Below are 27,233 nucleotides of genomic sequence, written 5' to 3' on the forward strand. Positions count from 1 at the left end.
AAGTAAACGTAATTTATCCGATAGTTCCGTACATGAAAGTGATGGATATAATTATTTGAGGTGACATTGATTTTTTCCTTAATTAGTGGGAAAATTATACTGTAAACATGATTTTGGGATAAATTCCTGTGAAGTATTTTATTGATTGTATTAGTCAAACTTTTTCTTTTTTTTTAATATATATTTTATGTCTGGCTTTTAAAAAACAATGCGATATGTCACCAAAAAAAAAAAAAAACAGTAATTTGGAACAATATTTCAAGACTACTAAATAATCTCTCTCTCTCAGAACATCTCCATCATCTCATTAATTATTTTATTTAATTTGATTCAAAATTTAAGTAAAATTTTTTATTTGATGTGATTTATTTCAATTTTTTTGTTAAATTGTTATCAAAATATTTTAAAAAATTGATCTCTTATTTCAAATTTTCTTTTTCATTAAATTTGAAAATAAAAAAAATCATTTCAAGGTTCATTTTTTTAAAAATATTTATTAAATTTAATAAATTCTCTATTTGATAAAAATAACGACACTCGTTTAATTAATAAAAAAACATGTGAATCATGGGAGATGCCACCATTTTTTTTTTTTTTTTGGATGGAGATGCCACCATACTCAATTGCATATGATATGGAGAAGTTATTAGTTGGTCTTGAGATATTGTTATGTGGTGTTTCAACAATATTACAATTGGTAAAGAAGATGAAATTACAAATTCATATTGAGTGATTTGCATAATGAATTGTAATTAGCGAGTAGTATAGATGACCCTAGAGTCGCATATAGGTGAATTGTGATTGATAAATTGTAGAAGGAATTATATGCATGTGGAAATTGAGAATTTTTTTTTTTATAAATACATAAAGTGCTAATGGGTTTGTAATAAGATACAAATAAAAAATTATAAAATTAGAAGTATCACTTATACTCTTCCATATGTATCCCTAAAAGCATCTGCAACAGCTTACTTATATTTTATCTTAAAATATTATTAAAAAATTCAGTCCCTAATTTAGGAATCATTTTTTCATGTACTTCCCCTTAACAAACTCTCTATTATTTCTCTATTCTATTAAAATAATCTTTTCCCCAACAAACAGACCTAAGATAGAGTGCAAAACACGTCCAAAATAGAGTGCAAAATAGACTAGCAAAGTAGCAGATTGAAGCATCGAAAACAAAGAAGGGCAGTCAGTCGACCGGTCAGGCTAATTTGGGTATTTTTTTTGTCCAGCTATAGGCACTCATGGGACATTCAGGAGGACATCTCCTTTGCATCCTTCAAAAAAATAAAATAAAAATTTATCAAATATAAAAGAATTATAGTGATTCTTTACAAATAAAAAATCATTAAAATAACATTTATATTTAAGAAGTTAGATAAGAGATCTGTTAGAATTTTTTAATTTTTAAAGAATTAACCCTTTTGTTGCTGCGGAAGCCCCAACTCTCACCCACTTAAAATCCCCCCTGAATTGTAACTGTGATTGCCACATAGCGCCAACCAAAGCCAAAAAGGGTACTCATTGATGGCCCTAGAGTCGCATACAGGCATGTGCCTTGTTTGCTGCCGTGCGGATCTCAATCATGCGGTACGCCGCACTCAATAACTTCTCGGATCTCAAAAAACAAAGACAAAAAAAAGGCCCAATCCCATTCCATTGTTGTTTCAATTCCTTCTTCTGATCTTCTCCTCCTCCTCCTCCTCCTCCTTTCCAGTTCATGCCTAGCGTAACAATGCATATCTGATTCGAAGAACAACGGATCAGATTCCCATCACAAAGAACCGGCGCTACTTCAAATTCTCAGTTCCACAAACAATCAATCAATCATTTCCATCCCCAATCATCATCATCATTTGAATCATAATTTAGGTTTTAATTGAAGTTTTGAATTGCAATTCACACACACAGCGTAGAAAAAGTTGAAGAAATAAGTGGAGAGAGAAGGTTTTGGAGTGAGAGGAGATGAAGGGCGGTGGTTCATCGTTTACTGTGCCGCCGAAGAGGCGGTGGAGATGCCTGGTCGTGGCGGTGCTCGGCCTTGTTTTCCTTTCCATGCTCGTTCCTCTCGTGTTTTTGCTCGGTCTCCATAGCGGCTTTCACTCCACTTCTGGTAAATCTGACCACATTTTTGTTTCTTTGTTTGTTTAGATCTTTTCTTATGATATGCATCACTCTAATTTTGTAAAAAAATTCTCAAATTCGAATGATTCTAGTAAAGATGATCTCAGATCCGTTTAATGCCGAAGGAGACTGAATTCCATTTTGTACAATGTAGTTCAGATCTCAAACGTCTGTGGTTGTTTTGCTGATTTTTTGCTTCTTCAATTTCTGTTATAGATCAGTTAGTTTGCGAATGCCTTTGGTTTCCCCTTTGATTTTATCAAATCTCCTTGCCCTTCCAATTTTTTTTTTTTTCTTTTAAATTTTTCTTTCTATTTGGTTTGAGATGAAATCACTTGCACAGGCTACGGGCCTATTTTGATAATCCAAACTATTAACTTTTTGGAGTATATCTAGTAGAACATCTATTCAAAAAAATCAAGTTAACGGACATAGATAACACTCTCATCAAATCATATTTGTATTTAATTTTATACTTCAAATTACTCTTGCCACCCATATCTGAGTAATGTCTGACATAATTTAAATGTGAAATTTTGTTCCCTAAAAAAGTAAATATTGAATAAATTGATCATAAATTGTGAGATTTTACTATTTCTTTCCCTTCTAGGGAAATCTTACTCATAGAGAGAATTCATGCATTTCTTTCATGTGATATGTAATATTTTATGGTAGACTTGTGCTCCGTATAATATGATATGGATCTTAGTCTGTTTGGGATTCTACTGATAGGTTTGTACTTATCTTTATATTCTCTGCATGAAATCACAACTATTGCATGACAGGGTTACTTCTTTCATCCGTCAATTACAACTTTTTTTTTTGTTGTTGAAAGTAGTTATATTGTTTAAAGTGTTTTTCTGTATCTTTTGCAGCTTATGCAACAGAACCGCAGACTTCAACTTCAGTAAGGATTTTAAGGCCTTTATAAATTTAGACTACAGTTTAAAATTTCTTCTGCTGATATTGATGCATTTTTTCTTTTCTTTTCTTTTCTGGGCGAATCAGAATGTTCTTAAAGTTTTTGATCAACACAATAGGGCAAACTCCGGCAATCAGACTAAGGTAATATATTTTGTTTGGGTCCAAAGAAATTTGTAACTCACCCTGTTTTTAGAAAATTTCACTGATTTAAATTGTCAAGAGATTGAACTTGTGAGAAGGAGAGATGCTTATTTTTCTTTAATTTTTTGTTTTAAGATAATTTACAGTACTTCATTTGTTCATTTATTTATTGGCAGACCCAGACGGACCAATCCAAACCAGTAGATGCCCTTATAAGCAGATCGATGCCAACTCTTCCAAAGGTTCATTGCATTCTGCTCTGATGGTTAAGACTCAACTTCTTGTACTGTTAAGTCATCAATCATATTGTTGTAAATGTATATTTAATGTTTAACTTGTTGCGGCTAAAAAGTTGGCAGTGTTCCTTTGTTTGCTTTGGTCTATGTTAAACTGAAGGAGGTGAAAATTTCTTGTAGAGCTGAATTGCCCACTTATGCTGGTCTTTGTTTGAACTAGGTTGAGAATAATGACAAAGGGTCAAGTTACATTGGGCACAACGCCAAGGCGAATCTCCCATCTCTAGCTTTTGAGCCACTAGACTAGAGTTCCACGATGCTGAATACTTCGGCACACCTAGGTCATGCCTCTGTTTTTTTGATCGGCACCTAGGTCATGCCTCTTGCCCTAGGTTGATGAGTTGTGCAGTACAACATTCAAGATAATGGAGTAGTTTAGCTACTTCTAGACAAGTGTTAGGGTATGCATTATGACCACCACGTTGATGTGGTGCATTGTATGACTAGTGCGGTCATCGGACACGTGGTATTGATGAAATTCATAGCACAACTTATACTCTTGTTGATGAGATTTCTCAATGTTTAGTAGTCCGTCATGGGGTGATGGAGTGAGAAATCATATATGCAGTGGTTTGGTTTGGATAGGTCTTTCTTCGAAACCGGCCTTCTTGCCTCGTGTAGGGCCACCTTCCCATTTGCTACATAGGCTGCAAGCTTAACCTCCTCCGTGGAAACAAGGAGCGGAGGTTGGAGGTTGATCAAACTTTTGCTGTTTCCTTTGATTGTCATTGCTTGGGCTCAAGGAGTTTTAGGTTGCATAAACGGAGTGTTCGGGTTGACGCAGCTTCCATGCATTAGCTTGATAGTTGGGCATGGTTGGTAGGCGAGGAGGGGCTCACACGATCATGCTCAATATCCTCCTCAATATCCTCCCAACCAAATGGAGGCAGGCTTGCGGAATCTGTAACATGGTGGTTTACCAAGTGGATTTTTTAATGAGAGCTCATGCTGTCTAAATGCAGAGAGCTTCACGAGTTGTCTTATGCTATTGGGTCTAGGATGTCCACTGTTTTTTCACAAAAAAGGTGGACATAGGTGAGGAGGTCCTTGTCAGCATTATGAGTCTCGCGCATTAAGTGGAGGATAGTGAAGTGCTCTTTCACATTGAAAAACTTGGCATAGAACTTCACCAAATTGATCAAATTCTATTTTAGTATCATTATATTTTCATATGTATCCTTACGTTGTATAAAGTATGGTTATGAATATAGGACATATTTATGACACATTAAGGATCATCAATTCAGTAAATTCTAAATATAAAGTAGAGTACTACTTTAATTTCTTTATTTTTTAATTTCTAAGAAGTAAGCAAAGTATTGAAAAATTATTCTTGTATTTATCCTAGCAATTATACTCTAATGCTATGCAAGAATTATTACTATTTCAATTTCATAATAGTTTAGATACTTCATTTAAGAGTATTTGAAAAGTATTCAATACTTCTCAAAATTAAAAAATTTAATTTCAAATTATGGATACATGTAGGAAGTATCAGATACGTAAGTATCCATGCCTCATATACCCCCCCCCCCCCCCCCCAAAAAAAAAAAAAAAAAAAAAAAAAACATTTTGGACTTTAGTTTCACAATAAAGATCCTTAAAATCAATTTTGTCTAGAGAAGTCTAGCCACTTTTCTCTATAAATCTTGGAACTAAAGACTTTTACATTGAGCTAATTCCAACCCCTTTTTCACCTAGAAAACCTTAAAAACTTTACTCATACCTTTTTGCCTAAACCACTGCAAAATCAACAATGATTGTTTTACTGGTTTTATTAATCGGCTTTTAACTTTTTTATGGTTATTTTTACAATTAACATTCATTTTTTTAATTTTTTATTTTATGGGCAGTGGGTTATTTTGTTCCTCCCACTCTAATATTTTTTAATATTAGTGCATTTAAGTCAAATCACACTTTAAACAATTAAACTACCAATTGTGTTTACGAAACCCTCTACCATTAATTCCCAAGTATTAGAGATCTATGTAACAGCAACCATAAGCAGACTCCATTAGTATAAAGTGCCGAACCTCCAAAACTTGACTTTTACTGTTGAGGCCTTTCTATCAGTTGCAGAGTTGAACATCACAAGTGTTGTGCGTTCTTATATCCATATTTATGGAACACTTAAACTTTCACAGCATTCAGTTTTGTGGTGAGGCTCTTCTTATTCTGGTCCATATCGTAGTGGCACAGATACATAACTTTTCATATTTCTCTCTTGAAGCAGTTCTATATGCCTGTTCTTGACCTCCGAATAACAGACTTGTTTCTCTTGGTATGTCTAGGTATGTTTGTTTCTTTCTTTGATGGATGCTAACTGTCATAAACTTTATCTTTGTGTCTTTTTTTGAACTTGGCATTAATTTATGAATTTGTGATGTGGACTGAAGCACCTGCTTGTTAGCAGTCAAGTTATGAGCTGCGAATGCTGTCTGTAAAAGAAAAAGCTACTGTTTTTGAGTTCCATTCTTATGATGCTCTTATTGTTGAGTGCAGGTCTTGTTTTTGTCTGTTTATTTACATGTCTTGTACTTTCTACCATAATCCAATCATCTTCAAAATTTATGTCTAGTTCTGTATGTTTTTTCTCATTTTCTTGCTTTTCTGTTTGGTCAGGATTCTAGGAGAAACTCTGTTAAAGAAGCTGAAAATAAAACTATTGGTATGGTTGCCCTGCTTAATCAACTTATAAATGACCTGGACTTTGCAGTGTTGCTTTGATAGTTCTTTACCCTGTATAAAGATGTTGACTGGAGCTCACTTCTATTTACTAGCTTATCTATTTGTTTGTTTTTGTATGTTGGGGGGGGGGGGGGGGTTGGGGGTTGAAAATTGGCAGGCTTGACTGTGCCTACTGATGTGCCGAAACCACGTCCCAAAGCAAATGTACGTATTTATTAGAGTGATTGGTTTAGTCATCATGCTATTTATTTTTTGGTCAATGCATGGGCGTCATAGATCATGATCTATTTTAAAATCTGTTTCAGAGCACTGGAATTGGTGTTGCGGTTGAAGTCACTGAATATATGAAAGGTATCATTGATGAGAGTGAAAAATCGTGTGAAGTGAAATTTGGGAGCTATTGTATATGGCGTCAAGAACACAAGGAAAAAATGAAAGACGATATGGTGAAGAAATTGAAGGATCAACTTTATGTTGCCCGAGCTTACTATCCTAGTATTGCAAAGCTTCCAGCACAGGACAAATTGTCCCATGAAATGAAGCAAAATATTCAAGAGTTTGAGCGAGTTCTCAGTGAAACTACCACAGATGCAGATCTCCCACAGCAGTAAGTGACTACTTCTTTATGAAATACCCAATATTCTATCCATTGGTCTAAGCTATTAAATACTAAACTCTTGTTTGGCAGTGAGGTGACTGCTATTTGCCTGTAGGTCCACCTGCTAGGTATCATATGAATTGTGCATGCTTGCAAAATATAGAAGTTTCTCTCAAGATGCATATCATGAATTTTCTCATTACTTGAACTTGATCTCTGTAGTTCAAGCCTATACTAATGGTCTTTTTATAATTTTTTATAACTTTTATTTAAATTATATTACTATTAAAAAAGTCTGATTTCTGTCCTTTTATACATACTCTGTTGTATTATGATTTTTTGCACTGCCTTTTCTGGATTAAATTTTTTTTTTACTTTTTTTTGTCATTTGGATTTCCTGTACATACATAACATGACCCATGAACAAATTCTTTTGAACTTGAATCCATTCTGTTGTGTTTGAGTAACTGTGTTGGTTGTCAAGAAGGACTGCTAAATTTGGGCTTAGGCTAGATAGGGCTTATAGTAAATATGTTGACTTGAAGTTGAACTAAACTCAATATAGCATTGTGTGCATGTGTAGTGGTCGGTAACTGATTCTTAAGCATGTTAATTGATCTTGACTTGACTCACCTAAGCCATATACCAACCAACCATTTAGGATCGTTTTTGGTGCTCGTTCTATCTTGGGCCAATCTTTTGTTTGTTAATTTATTTGTCATTACATCAAATTATAGCATACCTATCTTTTGAATTTCTACCTTTTTCCGATGTTTCTTTTTGCTTTTTCTTTCTCATTGTAGTCAACTTAACTTGGGATCATTTAATTCTTGGGGGACGCAAGTCCTAATAGGTGGACTCAAGGTTTTAAAAAGTGGCCGCAACCGTTACGTAATACCGTTGTGGTGGTTACCGCCACCCGTTACGGCCGCTTTTGCAGTGTGATTGAGATTCACAGGTGTGTCGGCCGTAGCAGCTGTCGTAGCGATTGTAACAGTGCTGTAACAGCCGTAACGGCCTATTGCGCACCGTTACGTAACGGTTCCGAACTCTTCTTTCGAAAAAACACACAAAAAAAAAGTTGAAAATGGGGGAAGAGGGATAGAGAGAGAAGAGGGAAGATGAAGAACATGTTATTGATTTGTTGAAGCTGTAAGACCTATGTTATTCTATTCAACTGCTATCACTCAACCACTTTGTTTGTGTGTGTCTATCTATATATTTTTTGATAATAATAATAATAATAAGTGTGGTCATTATCTATTTGGCTTGATTAAAATATGTATATATATTTAGGCTCTTATTTATTCTCTTACTTTTGTCATTATTTATCTTATATATAATAGTTAGTGATTGAGTTTTTGTATAATATAAAGTCATTAATTATTAAAATAAAATGTAAAAAACTCAGTTTATAGTGATTTAAAAATATGAAATATATTGGATCATACTTAAAAATTTACAAAAATTGACCAATATTTATTTTAAATCCCAATAAATATGATCATGGAAAAAAAAATATGCGTATCGGTAAGTTTTTTTCAAATTGTGTGAAAAATAAAAAAATTCACGGTTCCGGTTACCGCAACCGTTACGCTACGGCCTTTACACCCCGCAATCTCAACTGCGCCACCGCCACCGTTACGGTGACTGCAACCGCTTTTTAGAACCTTGGGTGGACTTATTGTCCAATATGTCCTGTGAGAATTAATATGTTTTTCATCAAACACTATTAAAAAACGTCAGTAATTGTTAATTTTCAATAGCAGTTTGAATATTGTCACAAAAAATGTCACATATTATAAGTTTTAGCTACAATTTAAAAAAATTGTCACTAAGAAAGGTTACTAATTTTCAACTTTCAGTAACAGTTTGAAAAATTCTTCACAGAAAATTGTCACTGATTGTAAGTTTTAGCGACATATGCAAAAGATTGTCATCAAAAAATACTTTTAGTAACGATTTTGCTAGGATTTATTATCAATAGGAATTTATGGGAATTAAGTTAAACTATTAGAACCTATTAGTAGTTTATCCTTAATTTCTATGGTACGGTAAACCCTCATAGATCATCAAACTATCTAACTTGACTTCACTCCATTCAACTTGACAAGTCTTAGTCTCTCAACAACTACTTGTGCTTGAGTATTTTTTTTCTTTTTTTTTTTTACCGAAGGCAGGTAGTTCTCAAACAAAATTTCCTAACCTGAGTAGTTTTTAAACAACATGCAATTTCACTAAAACATAAAATTGCAAGTTCAACCACTTGGTGGAATCAATTAATTTCACCAAGACATATATAGGCAAATGTATCTAGATTTCTTATGTGGCGGATCTCCCTTTCCAGATCACCCCTCCAAATCGTCCTGTTTGGATCTCCTTTTTTAGATCACTCCCTCTGGATCTCCCTTTTCGGATTGCTCCCTCTAGATTGCCCTCTCGGGATTGCTTGCCACCTCACCTAGGTATTGTGCATCCCAACTACTTGGCAACCACTTAGCTTCGTCTCTAGCCGTTAAGGCTTCACTCGACTTCAACTTGCACCCTGGCAACATGCTTGTTTTTTTGACTTGTTTCCCAAACACTACAAAATCATAATGGAGTTGGCCTGCTAGCATTGTTACTATTCATTATTGTTAATGGCATAACCATTTTGTCTGACTTCGATTGTCCAGCTGCAATAACTGACACCTGCCAAAGAAGTCATGGTTGTGGCAACAGGCCATCACTATAATAATATGGATATTATATAGTTCTTGATGAACTATGTTTGATCTTAAATTTATCATTAGCTGAGAATTTAGGGTAGTTGGAAGACATCCTTGCAAGGAATTTCATACCCCATCCATGTCGTGAATTGACATGTCTTATGTATAAAAAGCTTTTTGACCTTTAACATTATATTGATTCTGTTTTTGCCAAGATTCATGATAAGTTGGCCCAACTTTTCGTCATCTGTAGAATACTGAGCGTGATTTTGTCTATTACATCAGGATTGAAAAGAAACTACAGAAGATGGAAGCTGTAATAGCCCGAGCAAAGTCAGTTACTGTGGATTGTAATAATGTTGACAAGAAATTGAGGCAATTAGTCGATCTGACAGAGGACGAATCTAACTTCCACATGAAGCAGAGTGTCTTCCTCTACCAACTTGCAGTCCAAACCATGCCAAAAAGTTTTCATTGTCTGTCAATGCGATTAACTGTGGAATATTTCAGATCTCCTCCACCTGATATGGATCATTCAAGGGCTGAGAAATATATGAATCCAGCATTGCACCACTACGTTATGTTCTCCAAAAACGTACTCGCATCATCTCTAGTAATTAACTCAACTGTTATGAATGCAAAAGTATGTTCACTTCATTCTATTGTGCATAAATTCTTGTGAATCTGAAATTTGGTTTCTTTCAGTCAATGACATGGGCTTGGTATACTTGTTCAGGAGAGCGAAAATCAAGTATTTCATGTGTTTACGGATGGAGAGAATTACTTTGCCATGAAGCTATGGTTCTTCAGAAATACTTACAAGGAAGCCACTATTCAAGTATTGAACATTGAAGAGCTTAATCTGAATGACCATGAGAAGGCAACTCCATTACAGCTTTCCTTGGCTGAGGAATTTCGTATTTCCTTTCACAGTGTCGATAAACCATCTACAACTGGTGTTAGAACAGAATACTTATCTGTTTTTTCTCACTCACACTATCTCCTTCCTAAGGTATTCCCGACTTTTAAGAGAGTAGTGGTTTTGGATGATGATATTGTCGTCCAGCGAGATTTGTCAGCCCTATGGAGCCTTGATATGGAGGGTAAAGTGAATGGTGCTGTTCAGTTCTGTGCAGTGCAGTTGGGTCAGCTGAAAAATCTTTTGGGTGGGAATATTTCTGATAGAAACTCTTGTGCTTGGATGTCTGGATTGAATATTATTGATCTAACTAGGTGGAGGGAGCAAAATCTTACAGAAACATTTCAGAGATTGGTACAAGAGGTGAGTGGGGAGTATTTTTCTTTAATTGTGGTTATGCTGGGATTATTTTTTAGTTTTAAAAGTTATTTTACATAAATTTTCTATTTCCTTGTCAGCTCAAATTGGCTCTGTTGAAATTATGAATAGTCACCAATCTGAGTGGGACTAGCGTTTTATAGAGACTTAAAATTTATAAATTCTTACAAGGGGCTAGTTTTTCATAAATGTGCTAAAATATTGTTTGTTTTTGGAGCAATCCATTAAGTGTTGCTGCATTGTGATATACTAGTCTAGTTTAAGTTGTTTCAAGACCCGGCAAACTTTGCACGTTCTTCCTTGTGTGCATCTTTCTTGCTTGCTTACTTTCTTTTTGGGGAAATTTCATTTTAGGAAGAACAATTCAAAATAATTGACAAATTTCATAGAGGTACAAGTGAGTCTATGTATGGTGGAAGTGAAAGCATGACACAACTCTCACTTGCATCCATTTGCACCGAAACTGCAATTATTCGGTGTTGTTCCCATTGAATCACAATTTCATTTCCTTTTTTTTTTTAATTTTTTATTTTTATTTTAAACCATTTAAGTTCTCTAGTTGATCTAGTTCCTCTGTTGAGGTAAACTCTTAAGATATGTTTTTGTTTTCCAGTGTAATGATATATATGCTTAAACATTCCAAAAATGAAACTCTCATCTATGCCTCTTTTTTTTCTTTGTTTTTTTGGGGTCAAATTTGTACAGCAGCTGAACAGAGGAGAGGAATTAAATAAAGCAGCTACAATGCGTGCAAGCTTGCTTGCATTTCAAGGCCTAGTTCATGCTCTTGATGATACATGGATGTTGTCAGGACTAGGTCATGACTATGGTCTGGATATTGAAGCCATTAACAAGGCTGCAGTGTTGCATTTTAACGGGAATATGAAACCTTGGATAGAACTTGGCATTCCAAAATATAAACGCTACTGGAAGAAGTTTCTGAACCGAGAAAACCAATTCCTGAGTGATTGCAATGTGAACCCATAAATAGACAACCCTGGTCCAAGAAGCTAGAAGTGTGTGTGACGTCTATTTTCAGGGTCCGAAAGAATTTTCACCTGATCTAGGTTTTTTGGCGGAATCTGTTGCAAGAAAGAAACTGAGATTTACGGTGAATTTGACAGAGGTAATTTCTTTGGTGAATAAATAAGGAAGAAAATTTTGTCTACTACTTTCTGACAAAGCAGAGAAGCGAGAGTTCTAGCGACGGCTACGGTAAGTATGCCTTGAGCACAACTGATGAGGGTTGACAATGCAATTTTTTTGTAGGGATTCAGAGGAAGAGCTCAGTTCTCTACTTTGTTGGAATTAATTTCCTGTACATGAGGGGCTTATTTGCAAGGTCTATTGAAGAATCAAAGACCACAGTGGATAGATGTTTGTTGGGTGACAGAACAAATTATTTGATTCCCTTCAGAGCTCAGTTCTCTGTTTTTTTGTTTTTGTTTTTGTTTTTGTTTTTTATAATTATTATTTTTTATTTTAATTTTAGTTTGTGTCAATTCAGATTTATTTTCCTTACTGTCTCAAAAATTTGAGTGAGGCTAAGTAGCAATTTGTCATTCACTTGGGGTATTTCCCATGCCCTCTGAACCAGTTAAATGGAGAAATGCTTCTCATTGACAATTTTGTTTCTAAGATCTATATGAATAGTTGCATTATAATCATACAAGATTTTAATGAATGTGACAGATGTGAGATAAAGGGTAGGTCTCACCTGTGAGATCAATGGGATTCACTCTTTTTTTCATATCCTGTCTCATTTTTATTTTTTTTTGGGAGAACAAAGCAGAAATATAGAAGATAATAACAGGTTTACAGAGTTCACAGACTTCTATGAGCTGGTTCAACTACATGCCTCTCAACCTTATCTCATTTTGTGAAATACTTTGTGCACACTGCTATATTAAATGCAAATTGTTGACAAGTACTCTGTTGTGTTGATGTTTGTTTGTCATTGATTTACGAAAAATTATTAGGCAGTTTTGGAGTATATTATTTAAGATGCATGCAGAATTAGTTGTCTATTACAGGTTTTTCCTCATTGACTAGTTGTAACTTCTTTTTTCTACTTAATGGGAAACTATAGAAGAGAAGGTTGAAAGTCCAATGCAATTCCATCTTGAAAGCATGCTAACTACGTAGTTTGCGTAGCAGAAAAATAGATATCATAATTTGGTGTTTCATATTCTTTTTCCTTTTCATGGTAAAAAGCTTAATTCATTCCAAATTACTCCTGTTAGGGAATGAGGTCACCACTTTAAAGTGGAAGCCTATTGTGAACCTCATATTCCCAACTAATCCAACCGTTCAAATAGCATTGATAAAATAATTGAGATTTCTAATAAATTCACCATAAAGTCTTCATAGTTGTTGATAAAGAGAAGTGAGCTACATATCCAAGTAACTACAATATGATTAACCACCATATGATAGGACCTAAACCATTGAAGTAGATTACTTGCAATTAAGAAAAATGATATACAAATTCACTTTCTAAACTCAGTGATATGTAAATGATATGATTGATTGATGATAGAGAAGAAGGAAAAGAGGCCCCTAGCTAAAGGTAGCTTGTCTCACCCAGGAGGTGAGAAGAGTTGAGAACAAAGTGGCGAACGGGTGCGTAATGTGTGGGAATCTGCTGAACAGTTCGGGCCAAATCCTGAAGAAAGCTAAAAAGCGCTGTTTGATGAGCCTGCGTAGTATTAGGTAGTTGGTCAGGTAAAGGCTGACCAAGCCAATGATGCTTAGCTGGTCTTTTCGGATGATCAGCCACACTGGGACTAAGACAAGGTCCGGACTCCCACGGGGGCCAGCAGTGGGGAATCTTGGACAATGGGCGAAAGCCCGATCCAACAATATCACGTGAGTGAGAGAATGTTACCTAAGCTATGTTAATTGATTGACACATCATTAGGCTTTTGAAAATTATATCTAACTTTTGGACTTGTATAACAATGTCCTAGAATTAATGTGTTAGTATATATGATACGCTAAAAAATCACAATAAAATTAAATCACATTAAGTCAAAGAGTTAAAAAATCACTATAAGTTATCACATCATCCTGTTTATTGTTTTTGTTCATCTTTCGTAAAAAGTTAAAAAATTACTAATATAACATATTCTCCAACAAGGCCTAAATCTTGTAGTGTGGTGTGTAGTGTTCAATCCAATGAAATCTTAATTATGACAATGGACTTAACTTCCTACCTTAGTTCACTTTAATTTTTCAACAAGTGAGGTTTTAGTTGGCCATCACCTCAATATCTTAAGTAACTATGTTAGGTTTATGATAGCATTATTTTTTAAAAAACTTATGTGTAAGTTCTAATAAATGGATTTATTGTCTAGTAGGTCCTATGATAACAGTTCTGCTGGGTAGCTCGAAATTGGCTGCCCCAAATGACTCGAAGTGCCAAAACGACATCGTTTTGGCACTTTTTTTAATTTTTTTTTTCCTTTTTCCTTCCCTCTCTCTTTTCTCTTTCAAACTGGTTTGAGAACCAAACCCAGGCGATAGCGACAAAAATAGAGGAGAAGAAGGAACACAGGAAGAGAGGACGCCGAAGATGGCTTCACCGACCGAATAGGAAGCCGTTGAAGTGGATTTGATAGTTTTTAAAGAGAGAAAGCAGCAAATTTGAAGTAAACCCACTTTTTCTCTCTAAAATTCAAGCCACAATTAATCCAGAGAAGAGGATAAAAAGAGAGAGGGAGGGTGGTGTTGGGTTTGTTTGCTCTAAAATCCACCATTAATCCCTACCTTTAAAGCTATCTTCACATTCCATTGTTCTTTCACCAACATAATTTCTTCAACCCAATCCACCAAGAACAAAACCTCTTCTGTCAAGCAAATCTCAAACCCTTTTCTTTCCTCTATTCTTTTCTGAATCCAAACTCAGAATCAAAATCAAAACCACATCCAAAATCAAACCCACAACTACAAATCTCTTTCCTCCTCTTCATTCTTCTTTTGTAAACCCAAAATAAAAACCAAACCCCCACATAAATAGCTATATATACAAATATAGAGAGAGAAGATGAAAGGCAAATTTGCAAAGAGGGATGACAGGGATGCTTTTGGAAAAGGAGAGAGATAGAGAGGAGAGAGAGAAAGAGACAGAGAGAGATGCCAGGCATTCAGGCCATTCGAGCCCCCTTCCTTTCGAGCTACCAGGCATTTCTCAATAATTAATGATATTTTTCATTAAACACTATTAAAAAACGTCGCTAACTATTAATTTTCAACGACAATTTAAAAAAATAGTCACAAAAAAAAAAAGGTTACTAATTTACAACTTTTGGCGATAGCTTGAAAAATTCATCACAGAAAAATATTATAAATTGTAAGTTTTAACAACAGTTTATGAAAACTGTGACAAAAAAAATCACTAATTGTCAATTTTTAACGACTTGTAAAAAATCATCACAAAAAAAATATTTTTAACTACAATTTTATTAAAATTTATTTTCAATAGGATTTGATGGAATTAAATACAAATATTGAGACTTGGTGGTAAAAATAAAATTCTCCCTTTGCGGAATAACAAAATAAAATGTTCTATTGAGTTAGTTCACTAATAACTTTGAAAGATTATTTGAGGGAAAGTGGAGACTTACTCATTTGTCTCATTCTTTGTACACCAGTGTCTAATTCATACTTGAGAACATGACAATATCAATATGTAATGAATATGAAACTAATTATGATGTAGATGATCTATGCTCACTTTCTAATAATTCCTTTTCACATCCAATATTTCTTGTGATATATGAAATTTAACATTTACCCAACATTTGAACACCACCTTACCTTCAAAATTGAAATATTGAGGAGACAAACTATGGAGCCCAAGTTGACAACTTTGGAAACATTGTCTCCAAACACCCATGAATCCAAGGAAATGAGCCCAATACAATTGGAATAGAGCATTTGGATTCCAAAGCCCAATTCTTGATGACTATTGACTCGACATGGAAATACAAAAAAAATAAAAAGAGAAAGGCACAAGATCTTATATTCTTAAATTCTCTTTTTATCTTAATGTACCTATAATCATTGAATCATGTCTCGAGATTTATATATCTCAAAATTCTCATATAATTCAATAATTGAAGGTGCATTGAGACAAGAGACCGAGACTATCATGGTGGCGTTATGTATGAAAAGGCAAAGGCCGCCAGGCAGATGCGGTGAGCAAGCAGAGGTCCTTCCAACCGAGCTTGAGGGCACCGTTGTCCTCCACTAGGGTGTACCCATCAGATGGAAACATCCCAAGGAGGAGGGTGGCTTGGGCCGCAGCATTTCCAGCAAGTGAGATTCCCTTGAAGCCAGACTGCTGAAGCTTCTCCCTCCAGTTGTTGAACTTCACCTCCCCAGTCCTGGATGGTCCCCCAACTGCCAGAACATTCCGGATCTCCCTCGACAGCAGTTGTTGCTCCACCACGTGCCGCTCCTCACTCTCTTCCCCGTAGCTTGCACCTAACGAGTCGAATAAAGCCGAGTAGTAGTGTATGGCCTCCACGAACCTTCCCAAGAATGAACCTGCATGGCTTAAGTCCTGCTCTACCACTGTCACCACCTTTGGTGCCAATCTGAAAATAATAATTTTACACACATTTTCCAGTCCACCACACACAACTAGCCATGTTAGTAACCCATATGACAAAAAATAAATAAATAAATAAAAATGGAAAGGTATAAGAAAGTTTCTCCATTATATAACATCAATATCTTGTTCATGACTAAAATTTGAATAAAAGTTTCATTTGATATGAATTATGTAATACTCAAATTGTCAAACTCAAATTTTTGTTTGGAAAAAGTTGCTCTTAATAGAAAGTTGGGTACAAAATTGGTTACTAGAATGATGCAGCGGTGGTATTTTTTGCAATTACAGTCATCTTGGCATGATCTTTGTTTTGAAGTGATATAGGCCTACAATGCCGTTACATCATTCCCTACAAAATCTAAATATGTTTTTATTTTGTTCCTATAGCATCACTTTTTTTGTTCAAATTCTTTTATCTACTCCCAAAAGCATTTGGAAGTAGCAAAAGGGTATATAAATAACAGTGCTTCTACGATTACCAAAATTTTCGTTCACTAAAATCACCTCAGTGAGAAAAAAATTCGGTAAACATTTTCTCAAATCAGTGATTTCGGTGATTGAAAATTTTGGTTTTCCCATACTTTCCAATAAACAAAGTTGTCATGCGCATGCCATTAAATATTTACCCTTGGGATTTTGAGTTTGTAAAATGGTCTCCTTTCATTATGGTAAAAGAATGGGTTACACTTAATTACAAACAACATGAGATTCTCTATTCTTAAGTTTTTTTTTTTCCTCTCATTTTCTTCGCGCCGTACAACACTTGCAACCGTTGAATTAGCCTTCAAGATTCTCATGCTTTTGAGATTATAACGTGAATAAGCAACTATAACGGTGTGTTTGGTTGAAGGATTTGGAGAGGGATTTGGAAAGGGAAAGGAAAAAGGTGTGTGAAACTATGTGAAATTTAGGCATGTTTTATTTATATTTCACCTACCTTTTTCATTTCCCTTTCCAAATCCCTCCTCAAATCCCTCAACCAAACACAACATAAGTGTTTTAGAACATAAGAAGAAAAAGACACGAGAGCAAAGTACCACTACCTATTTGGTACAACTTTGAATCAAAAGGTGGAAAGGGTTTTTAAGATTTTTTATTTATTTATTTATTTTTATTTTTTTTCACTTAAATTTGAATCTAAATCCATATTTGAGTAAACAATCCTTACTCAAATATTGACTGAAATTTAACTGTGAGTTAAAACACTTTTAAAAAATTCCAAATTTAATTTGACTCATTTTATTTTCAAATAGAGAATGCTCAAATAACCGACACGCATATTTACTTCAAATGAAGCTTTATTTATTTACTAATACTGTGTTTGGCAAGGGCTTTTTCAGGTTTTTTTTGGCTATTTTAGTCACAAAAAACAAAATAGGCTATTTTAGCCATAACAAACAAAACATCACATCCAACCTATAATCATTACATTCTTCTCTCACAAAAAAAGTCAAAAAAACCAAAAAGCCAAAAAACCCTTCCCAAACCAAGCTTTTTAGCCCAGGCTAAAATAGCCAAAAAAGTCAAAAAGCCAAAAAGCCAACCCACTTCCCGTTTTCCCACTTCCCAAACGGAGGCTAAATTGTCAAACTTCTAAAAAAAATGATCTGAGTGAAAATTTAGTGTTTGTCATTGTTGTGTTTTATATTAAATAAAGTTTTTATTTAAATTTTTACTCATTATTTGAGTAAAAATGATGTAACATTTCTTCATATCACAGTGAAACCTGTAGAGATAGCCATCTAAGAAAATGTACATGAAAAAATAGCAGCATTTTTGCCAATCAGATATTCTTCAAAGTTTTAATCAAGTAATACAACAAGCATATCATGTATGTAGCCATATCACCAACCAATGTTACAATGAAATTTATGTTATTTATATATTGTTGGTTAGGATGAACTATAACTGTAACTAGTAGAAGAAAAGCTTGCAAATTTTACTTCAAAATGATGAGATATAAAAACTTATAAATTTTCAATTATGAGCATATTAATATTGCATGCATGACTGACCTTTGCAAGAGCCACAATGTATGAGCATCTGAGCCGGTAACATCGTAGAGCGAATGCTGCAACCAATGTATCGCCACCGCCTCCCTCTTCCTCACATTCAGCCTCTCCGGATCCAAATTCCCCACCTTCTCCGCCACCGGGACAAATTCAAACGCCAGCCCCAACCGCTCCGCAAAATCCGACAACCGCTTCCCCGTCGCCTCCAACGCCTCCATGTTCGTCCCCAACCCCGTCAGCCTCACGAAAGGCGAACCGCCAGGCCGCGACGCCAGAATGTGGAAGAGCCCCGGCCACTGCAACCCTTGCATTATGTCCAGATCTATGATGTGCACTCTTTCTTCTCGCTCAAAAGCTTCTTGAATAGCTTGATTTGCTGTGAAATGCGAGAATTTTACGAATGGGCTGATCCCGTTGAACACCTAGTGTTTTGTTGATAATATAACATTAATAACGAATATTAATAACGAATAAAAAGCATAAGCTTTTTAAATGAGTTGATGGTTAACAATTCAATACCTGAAATGCTGCCACCATCTTCTGACTGTGCGGAATGGTGGGCAGCGTCGCGTAGATCCCTAAACATGAATTCACTAGCCTCGCCGACATCGCTTCGGAGAAATACGCCGCTACGCGCTGCGCCGAAGTACCGAACGGTGTCGAGAGCTCGGAGATCTCGAGCAGCATCTTCCTCGCTTCTTCGAAGTTGTCGGCGGCCACTGCCTCGGCGCATTTAAGTAGTAAGGTGAGGAGGTGGAGACCTTCTTCGTCTCTCTTCTGCTGCCTACGCATTTCCTCTTTCTTCTCTCTCGCCACGATCGCAGTTGATGCCGGAGGCGGAGGCGGCGGCGTTGAATGCTCAGCCGTTGGAGAATCCTGATGTGGCTTTTCTTGAGAAGGTTGCTCGACTTGATTTGATATGATCGGTGTGATAGAATTAGGGCTCGCCGGATTGTTACGGAGGAGCTGGGCGTTTCCTTGGCTTACTACGGCGGCGCTGGTGGTGGCGATCGGTGGTGATGGTAGTGGTTGTCCCCAATTCGAGTACTGATTCATCGGATGTGGAGTAGATGAATTTGATAATTGACATGATGAGTTCAGTAGAGGCGGAATTGGCGGCGCTGCCTCTTTCCTCCGCTCCGGATAACTCGGTATCGTCGGCGCCTCCGTGAGAGAGCGGAGACGATACTCGAGGAGGGCGGCGAGGTTAGGGTTACAAGGATGAATGATCTCTCGAACATTTTGAATGAGCTGAGGCAACGAGACATGACTCGAACTGTGAATTAGATCCTTTATGATTCCATCGATCCATGCAGTACTCGCCGCCGCATCATCCATAGAAGAACCACCACTGAACGGTGCAACAGCTGCGGCGGTGGAAGGCGGAGGCGCAACCGTAGAGTTGGTGGTTCGATTTCTCTCCGGCGGAAACAAAGGGAGACCAGAGAAAACACATACAGAAGGGGCTTGAGATTGATGGTCTTGCGGAAGAAGAAGATGGGGATGAGAATGAGATGAGAGGGGGTCCAGAAACCCGGACCCGGATCCGGAAGACGTCACGTTAGGGTTTGTGGAGGAAAGTAGAGTAGTGGAGTGGTTGGGGAGGACGTGGGTGGTGGAATGTGAGTGGTTAGAGTGGTTATTGTTATCACCATTCAAATAAGAACAGCCCATTTCGGTGGCGGCGATGAGAGGATTCACGGCGGTGGAAGTGGTGGCGTTGCGGCGCAGAAACCTATTGTAACCACCGGGATGAAGTTCAATCTCCGAAGCCGCCCTCTTCCTCACCATTTTACCGTCGGATAGAGGAATCGATTGATTTCTATAATTTGATCGGGTCAGTTTCGGACTACCATTAGTACTATTACTCTCAACATCGTCTCTATTATCAACCACCGAACTACAAGCTGTTGCCATGGAGGTTGATTTCGAGCTTGGTCTTCATAGAGTTAGACGAGGATTTTTATTTTCTAACTAGTGCAATTTGGATTGAAGAGACAGAGATGATCCAAGGAGATAATGGTTATAAAGACTGGGACAGGAGCATTGGGATTCTTCGTTTTTGCAACTCTCTCTCTTCTTGCTTTCTCAAGTCTCGACGACAACAACACGACCTCCAAGGCTCTCTCTTTTATGGTTATTTTAATGACTTCGATGGCTTGCCTTTTGGAGGTATCTGTTGTTTCATAACGGAAAATGAGGAGAGAGAAATGAGTGACAGGTGGTGGGGCTGGGTTGTGGCGGTGTGGTGGTGGAGTGTTGGTTTGTGGCGGCGGAGTGGAGACTGGTTGACATTTATATACAATTAGAGCTTCGTGCTCCCACAACTAATGATGTGACTCAGAAGGAAGACGGAAGAGAAATTAGTAGCCAAAAGCTGGTCTGCAAAGCTGTGCGTGGTGAGAGCAGGGTTTGAGGGAAAGGGAAACAGTGGGAAACTATTTGGAAATAGTCTCCTACTACTATTTTTGAGAATATAGAAAATACTCATATTAAGGGTTGTTTGGAATGTTTAAAATAAGTATATTTTTTTGACTTTTTATAAAATATAAGTTGGGTTTAAAGTGATGTAATAAAGAAGTGATGTGATTTAAATAAGATGATTTGAGTTAAATATTATAATAACTTTTTTAACTTTTCAACTTTTTTTTTAAAGATGTCGAACTTAGCCTAAAGCCTTGTTTGAGTTAAAGTATATAAGTGTATTTATTTTCTTTATAGGGCAAATTACATATACACCCCTCGAGGTTTGGCTAAATTACAAATACCCCCTGAGGTTTGAAAAATTACGAATTCCCCCCTGAATGCTATATTTGCATAAGAAATTAGGGGGTAATTTGTTATGAAATATAAACCTCAGGGGGTAAATTGTTATGAAAATACAAACCTCAAGGGGCGGGATGTAATTTCCGAAACCTCAGGGGGGTATCTGTAATTTAACCAAACCTCGAGGGGTGTATATGTAATTTGCCCTTTTTTTATAAGTATATTTATTTAGGTCATATTAATTAATATTTATTTTTTTACATATTTTTTTATAAAAATTAAAAAATATATTTACTTAAAACCTTTTAAATCAATCAATAACAACGTATAGAACAAGACTTCAAATGATTATACCAATCATATAATAAAAAGAAGAAAAAAAAGGAACAATAAAAAGTGGTTGTTTGAGAAGTGAGTTTTTATGTAGGTTTTTTTAATTGTAAGATATTATTAGAGAAATTTTTTTTCGTGTTTGGGAAGATAGTTGAGTTTTTTTATAGTTGGATGTGATATTTGTGAGAGAAAAAGTAAAATAATTATGGGATTTGATGTGATATTTTGTTTGGATTTTTTTTTTTTTTGATTTTACAAAAAAATTTGTCTTTTAATAAAAAAAATCAAAAAAAACCCCAAAAAAATTGTTGCCAAACGCCGCCAAAGATAATAGATTGGTTAAAAAAATCAACTACGACCGATCTTCGACTTCGTTTGGAAAGTGAGTTGACTTTTTAACTTTTTAGATATTTTAACCTGGGTTAAAAAGCTTGGTTTGGGAAGGGTTTTTTGACTTTTTTAACTTTTTTGTGAGAGAAGAGTGTAATGATTATAAGTTTGATGTGATATTTTGTTTATTGTGACAAAAATAACCTATTTTATTTTTTGTGACTAAAATAGCCAAAAAAAAACCCACAAATCAACTTGCCGAACGGAGGCTAAATGAGTTGGACTTTTTTTTAGTAATATTTTTACTAAAACATTGCCTTTCCAAAATAGGCTTATGCGATATTAATGAAAAATTGCAACTCCTTTGGTCCTAAAATAATAGTTTCTTTTTGGGAAATTTAATTTTTCAATTGTTTACTCTTTTGGTCCTAAAATAATAGTATCTTTTGAAAAATTTAATTTTTTTAGTAGTATAACTATTACACTTTAAAAATATTACTTTTTCAAAATTATCTTTTCATATTACATTTTTTGAAAAATATCAATTGTTATAATTGTATTTTTTGTGTTGTTAATGATTTAAAAGAATGGTAAAATAGAAAATTCATATTATTTTAATCCTTAACTTTTAAAAATGGACTAATATTTTGGAATAATGCAAAATAGAATAAGGACTAATATTTTAAGACGGATAGAGTAATAAAAGTAAAGGCAAGTTTGGCAATAGAATAATTTAGTTAAAAAGTCATGATTAAAAAGTCAACTTTTTTCTTTATTTTTTTACTTTTTTTTTTCGTAAAAAATTAACAAATCAACGGAAATGGTTAGTTTTCAAAACAACCAAGCTCAAAATAAATGACCAGAAAAATATGCGAAATCTAACATCTATGGCCAAGTTTCTTTTAATGATTTAAAATTTATGGTACTTTTCTTAAAAATTATCTAAGATCATAAGCTTTTTTGTTTAATAAAGTTGCACTAATCAATTTTACTCATAACATTTTCTACTACTTTATGGGTTTAGATTATCACATTGGCAATTCTCAGAATATCTAATAATTCACTGATAGTGATAAATGATGCAAAATTATTAAATCGTTTTAATATATTACGTGGTATTATCCATTTTGATCAATAAAAAATCACAACTCATATTAAATGTGTTGTTTTTAGTCTTTCAAATACTTAATTAAAGTGAATTAATTTAGACCACCTAAGTTTACATATATACTACTTTTAAGAGTCGCCAATAATTAATGGGAAATGATGGACGTTTTTGTTGAGTTGCCCTTTCTCAAGTTGCTTGGTGTTGGGGTGTGGATCGTCTTGGGGTGTTTAACGTGTAGTTATAACGAGTGTTACGATGATCCCTCCCACTCCAACATCCGCATTTTCGAGCGAGCCCGATCTCCTTTTTATTCTTTGTTTTCTTCTGTTTTTTTGGCTTTTTCACATGTTTATTTGTTTTTGGCAACACTTAGGTGATTTTTGTTTAGCTTTGCATGTGAGGTATTAGATTAATAATTCCATAAGTTTTACATAATTTATGGCTGTTTGGAAAAATAGTATAGGTTTAATATCATTTAGAATTCTTTTAGTGATAAGCTAAAATAGTTAAAAAGTTAAAAATCACTTTATACACTTTTTTATACAAACTCAAAATATCAATTAAAATAATTAATTCTCAAAACAATTCTCAAATTTACCGTACTCCTAGTATCATTCAACCTAATAATCCAATGAACAACCATGGCCTAATATTTCTTGCATTTTGCAAGTGGGATTAAAGGTTTAGACTTACTAATCTAATCCCCAAAGCATAGTACAATTTTCAAATTCTTTTGATGCTAATTGTAGTTTGACCATTTATCTTGAAAAATCATTTAGTGTGTTTGGTTTCTGTTTTCTGAATTCAGTTTTTTGAAAAATAAGTTTTTGATTTTTTGTGTTTTTTTGTTTTTAGTGAATATTTTTTAAATTTTAAGTATTTTTTTTTTTACTTTTTTTGATGCATTTTACTTAGATGTATCTAAATAGTAAAATATTTGTAAAAAAATATTTTAAAAATTAATAAATACACAAAAATACTAAAATGTACTAAATTTTTGTATTTTTTTTGTATTCTTTGATATTTAGTGTATTTTTAAAGATTTTTTTCACAAATATTTTACTTTTCAAGTGTGTTTATGTTAGGTGTGCCTAAAATTTTTTTAAAAAAAATTTCTTAAAATATTAAAAAAATTCATTGAAAATATTAAAATACAAAAAATAAAAAAGTGAAATTTTTTGAAAACTGTTTTCTGAAAACTGGAACCAAACAAGCTGATTATAATTTTCCCTAAAAGGTTGATACAACTCATAATTGAGTTAAGGAATTTACCCCAAAAGTAAATACATAATTGAGATTTAATTATAAAATTCATATATAGAAGGAATCATACATTGATATTTTTAAATAAAATTTTAAGTAAAAATTCATAATTAATTATTATAGCAAGTTGTCCTATAATAATGATATTAAATTCCAAAACATGAAAACGTTTTCCTCATATCAAATGCTAGAATTTGTATAGTTCTTGTAGTTTTCTTCAAAATTACTAGACATAGACACTATATTGTTAAGATAATCAATCATAGGATTTGATATGATTATTCTATTAATACATTTGAAGCCACATGAAGACGGGGAGAAATGAAAGTCTACTACCTCATTCCAAAGAAAATATCAATAAAAATGAATACTAATTCCGACATTAATCTTGATTAGAACGAAAGACCAACATTTGTAATAGATCTCACATGAGTTTTAATATTATCTAATGCTTATATGAATATGTCATATTATGATAATAAAATGCTGAGTGTAGTTATTATTTATGTACCAAACATGAAACATCATGCATGACATTAGCCTTTTGTTTCAAGTCATGCTTTGTTAGGAAAATTATATAGAGTTACACATAGTGCCCAACTTGATTATTATTAGTTTAAATTATGAGCCTGAAGACAATTGAACATGTGTCAAATAATCAAGGATGAAATCAGCATTTTATCAATAGAAGAACTAAAATTTGAATTGAAAAAAAAAGCACCATATATAGAAGTATACACGTATACAAACATAAAAATTAAAAATAAAAAGATAATGGAAGAAAGAAAAAAAAATAAGATATATATTTTTTAAAGTATAAGACAAACAACATTCTTCACAGAAATAGGAGGCCCATGACCTCTATTATCTTCTTCTAATTCTGTCTCTACCATGGTGTTGAGCACTACTCTATGACCACAAAATAATCTCTCGTTTTGTAAATAACAAATGAGTTAGTTAAATATTGGGTGATTTCGGAATACTATGTGATATATTATTCACGTTATGTTTTCAATGAAAGTATAGTAAAAGAATTTACGAGTAGAACAATATTGACCCATCTTGTTAGCTAGTTGAGAGATAAAGGAGTGACTCACTTATGTGATGTGATTTTTCATTGGTGGAGGGCACGATAAAGACAATATTGCATTGCATTGTACTTTTGAATAGACTGTGAGCAATATTTTTTAAGCACTTTGTGAATGATAACAAAAAATTTAAAAATTAAAATTCTAAATCAAACCAAATTACATTTTAATGATTTGATTTGATATAATTTTAAGATTTTCATAATTTGATTTTATTCTAAATGATCATTGATTTTCTCCAAATTAAACCATCATCATCACCCCACTTGTTTATATATATATATATATAGTAATACTATAAATTTAGAAAAATACTAAAAAAAACACATATTTATGAATCAAAATTAAATCTATATTATACAACTCATTTTTTAGATAATAATAAGAATATGAAGAACAAACACAAAATGAAAATAGATATCTCACATTGTAAATGGAAAGTTCCACATCATGTAATTGTGCACTCGTCTGGGAAGAGGTTACGTGGTTAAAATAGTTAGAAAAAAATAAAATAAGTTAAAAAATTAATAAAATAAAATATTATATTTAAATTATAATCATTTTATTTTTTTCTCTCACAAAAATAAAAAGAATTAAAAATTCCATCCCAAATGAAATTTTATAGCCCAAGTTAAAAATAATTAAAAAACTAAAAAGTCAAGTCACATTTTGAACTAACCCTATCACACGAATAATTGGACTTACTGCTCTCGAGATCACTTTTTAAAGATTTTATAGGCCATATTTAGCTTTTATTTGTGAAATAATTTTGAAAAACAATTTTTCAGAAAGAGTTTGTAAAATTTAAAAATTTATTTGATTGTATATTTTGAAAATAGTTTGGAGTTTGAAATAATTTTTATTTTTTATAGTTGAATAAATAAGTATAAGAGAAAAAGTAATTTGATATGTAAAATGTGAAAAAAGAGAGAAGACAGAGAAAAAAAAAATTGATTGATATGTAATAAAAAAAAATTAACTTTTTTTTCGAAAATTTTTAACTAGATAAATTTTCAACTTTTAAAAAAAAAAAAAAATTACATCTCTAAGTACAAACCAAATTTTCGTAATATTTCTGTGTACGTGGGGCTTCAAATTGTTCTAGTGGTCCACCTCCATTAATTGCATCGGGTAGAAACCATGCACATTGTTGTTGTGGGTACTTTTTGAATGCATTGTTTTGCTACAAGAACAAAGATTGATGAGCATCCACTCAAATCTCTTGACATGATTAGACGTGTCCTTTGGTTGCATATGTTTAGTGTTATCTACTTATACTGCTTAATAAATATATACATATAAATTCAGGGGTGAGTGACATTATGGTTAAAATTTGAAATTTAAATTTTAAAGTCACATGTTTAATTTTTTTCTTTTTTGGGTTAATTTGTCTGGACGAAATATAGTTGGTTAAGAGGTTGGATCTTAAGTTGTCTAATCAGCACTTGGCATGGGTTCAATGCCCTCTCGCTGTACGAGTCTTGATTTAAGCGAAATTTATCTTGGGAGGTCGGGGCAAATTGCCAAGTTATTTCGCTCGGAATGGCTAACAGGACACCCTGGTGATCTCTGCAAGGGGCGCTGTTTTGTACCTGCATCTTGGGAGGTCGGGGTAAGTTCCCAAGTTATAGTCTCCTCGCTCGGAACGGCTAACAGGACACACTGGTGATCTCTGCAAGGAGCGCTGCCTTGGATCTGCGGGAGAGTAGAAAGAATTTTCCTGTAACAAATATATATATATATATATGCATATATATTTATTTAATTAACAGTCTAATTAAGACCATTTTGGAAAGATGGTTATGATCAACTTTTTGATTAAAAACTGATTATAAGCTGCTTATAAGTCGCTTTTTGTAAAAGAATGAAATAGCTTATAATCTGAGAAGTGAATTATAACCCACTTCTCAAAAAATCCTTTTAGATTGAAGCGT

The 27,233-nt window shown here is 34.0% G+C and overlaps 2 protein-coding genes across 8 annotated transcripts; one reads left to right on the plus strand and one right to left on the minus strand.

Moving 5' to 3' along the window:
* Window positions 1-1,408: 1,408 nt before the first annotated feature.
* On the plus strand, window positions 1,409-12,408 carry GAUT7 (galacturonosyltransferase 7). Of its 7 annotated transcripts, none has more exons than XR_014343093.1 (11): window positions 1,497-2,119; window positions 3,006-3,037; window positions 3,139-3,195; window positions 3,372-3,460; window positions 6,114-6,159; window positions 6,337-6,383; window positions 6,485-6,786; window positions 9,771-10,128; window positions 10,222-10,767; window positions 11,488-11,908; window positions 12,052-12,408. XR_014343093.1 is itself a non-coding variant. In XM_028234087.2 (10 exons), exons 1-10 carry the CDS (start codon window positions 1,972-1,974, stop codon window positions 11,767-11,769), a joined length of 1,884 nt encoding a protein of 627 aa, XP_028089888.2. In that variant the 5' UTR covers window positions 1,409-1,971; the 3' UTR covers window positions 11,770-12,408. The 7 variants fall into 7 exon arrangements, 4 of the variants coding, with proteins under 4 accessions (XP_028089888.2, XP_028089891.2, XP_028089889.2 ...); XR_003638917.2 differs by having other exon boundaries at window positions 1,509-2,119; window positions 3,372-3,437; XR_014343092.1 differs by having other exon boundaries at window positions 1,509-2,119; window positions 3,372-3,437; window positions 11,491-11,908.
* Window positions 12,409-15,572: 3,164 nt separating this feature from the next.
* On the minus strand, window positions 15,573-20,795 carry LOC114286393 (protein SCARECROW). The gene is made up of 3 exons (XM_028229560.2): window positions 18,931-20,795; window positions 18,415-18,833; window positions 15,573-16,382 (listed from the first exon to the last, which is right to left on the minus strand). Exons 1-3 carry the CDS (start codon window positions 20,326-20,328, stop codon window positions 15,944-15,946), a joined length of 2,256 nt encoding a protein of 751 aa, XP_028085361.1. The 5' UTR covers window positions 20,329-20,795; the 3' UTR covers window positions 15,573-15,943.
* Between the last annotated feature and the right edge of the window lie 6,438 nt (window positions 20,796-27,233).

The sequence above is a fragment of the Camellia sinensis genome, chromosome 10 (genome assembly GCF_055761805.1).
Source record: "Camellia sinensis isolate YWXY chromosome 10, ASM5576180v1, whole genome shotgun sequence".
Taxonomy (NCBI): Eukaryota; Viridiplantae; Streptophyta; class Magnoliopsida; order Ericales; family Theaceae; genus Camellia; species Camellia sinensis.

Coding starts and splice junctions, on each gene's coding strand:
- LOC114286393 (XM_028229560.2), bottom strand. CDS start 20,328: ATGGCAACAGCTTGTAGTTCGGTGGTTGATAATAGAGACGATGTTGAG. Junction 18,834..18,930: donor AGATGGTGGCAGCATTTCAG/GTATTGAATTGT, acceptor ACAAAACACTAG/GTGTTCAACGGGATCAGCCC. Junction 16,383..18,414: donor ACATTGTGGCTCTTGCAAAG/GTCAGTCATGCA, acceptor TATTATTTTCAG/ATTGGCACCAAAGGTGGTGA.
- GAUT7 (XM_028234087.2), top strand. CDS start 1,972: ATGAAGGGCGGTGGTTCATCGTTTACTGTGCCGCCGAAGAGGCGGTGG. Junction 3,438..6,113: donor CGATGCCAACTCTTCCAAAG/GTTCATTGCATT, acceptor CTGTTTGGTCAG/GATTCTAGGAGAAACTCTGT. Junction 10,768..11,487: donor TTCAGAGATTGGTACAAGAG/GTGAGTGGGGAG, acceptor AAATTTGTACAG/CAGCTGAACAGAGGAGAGGA.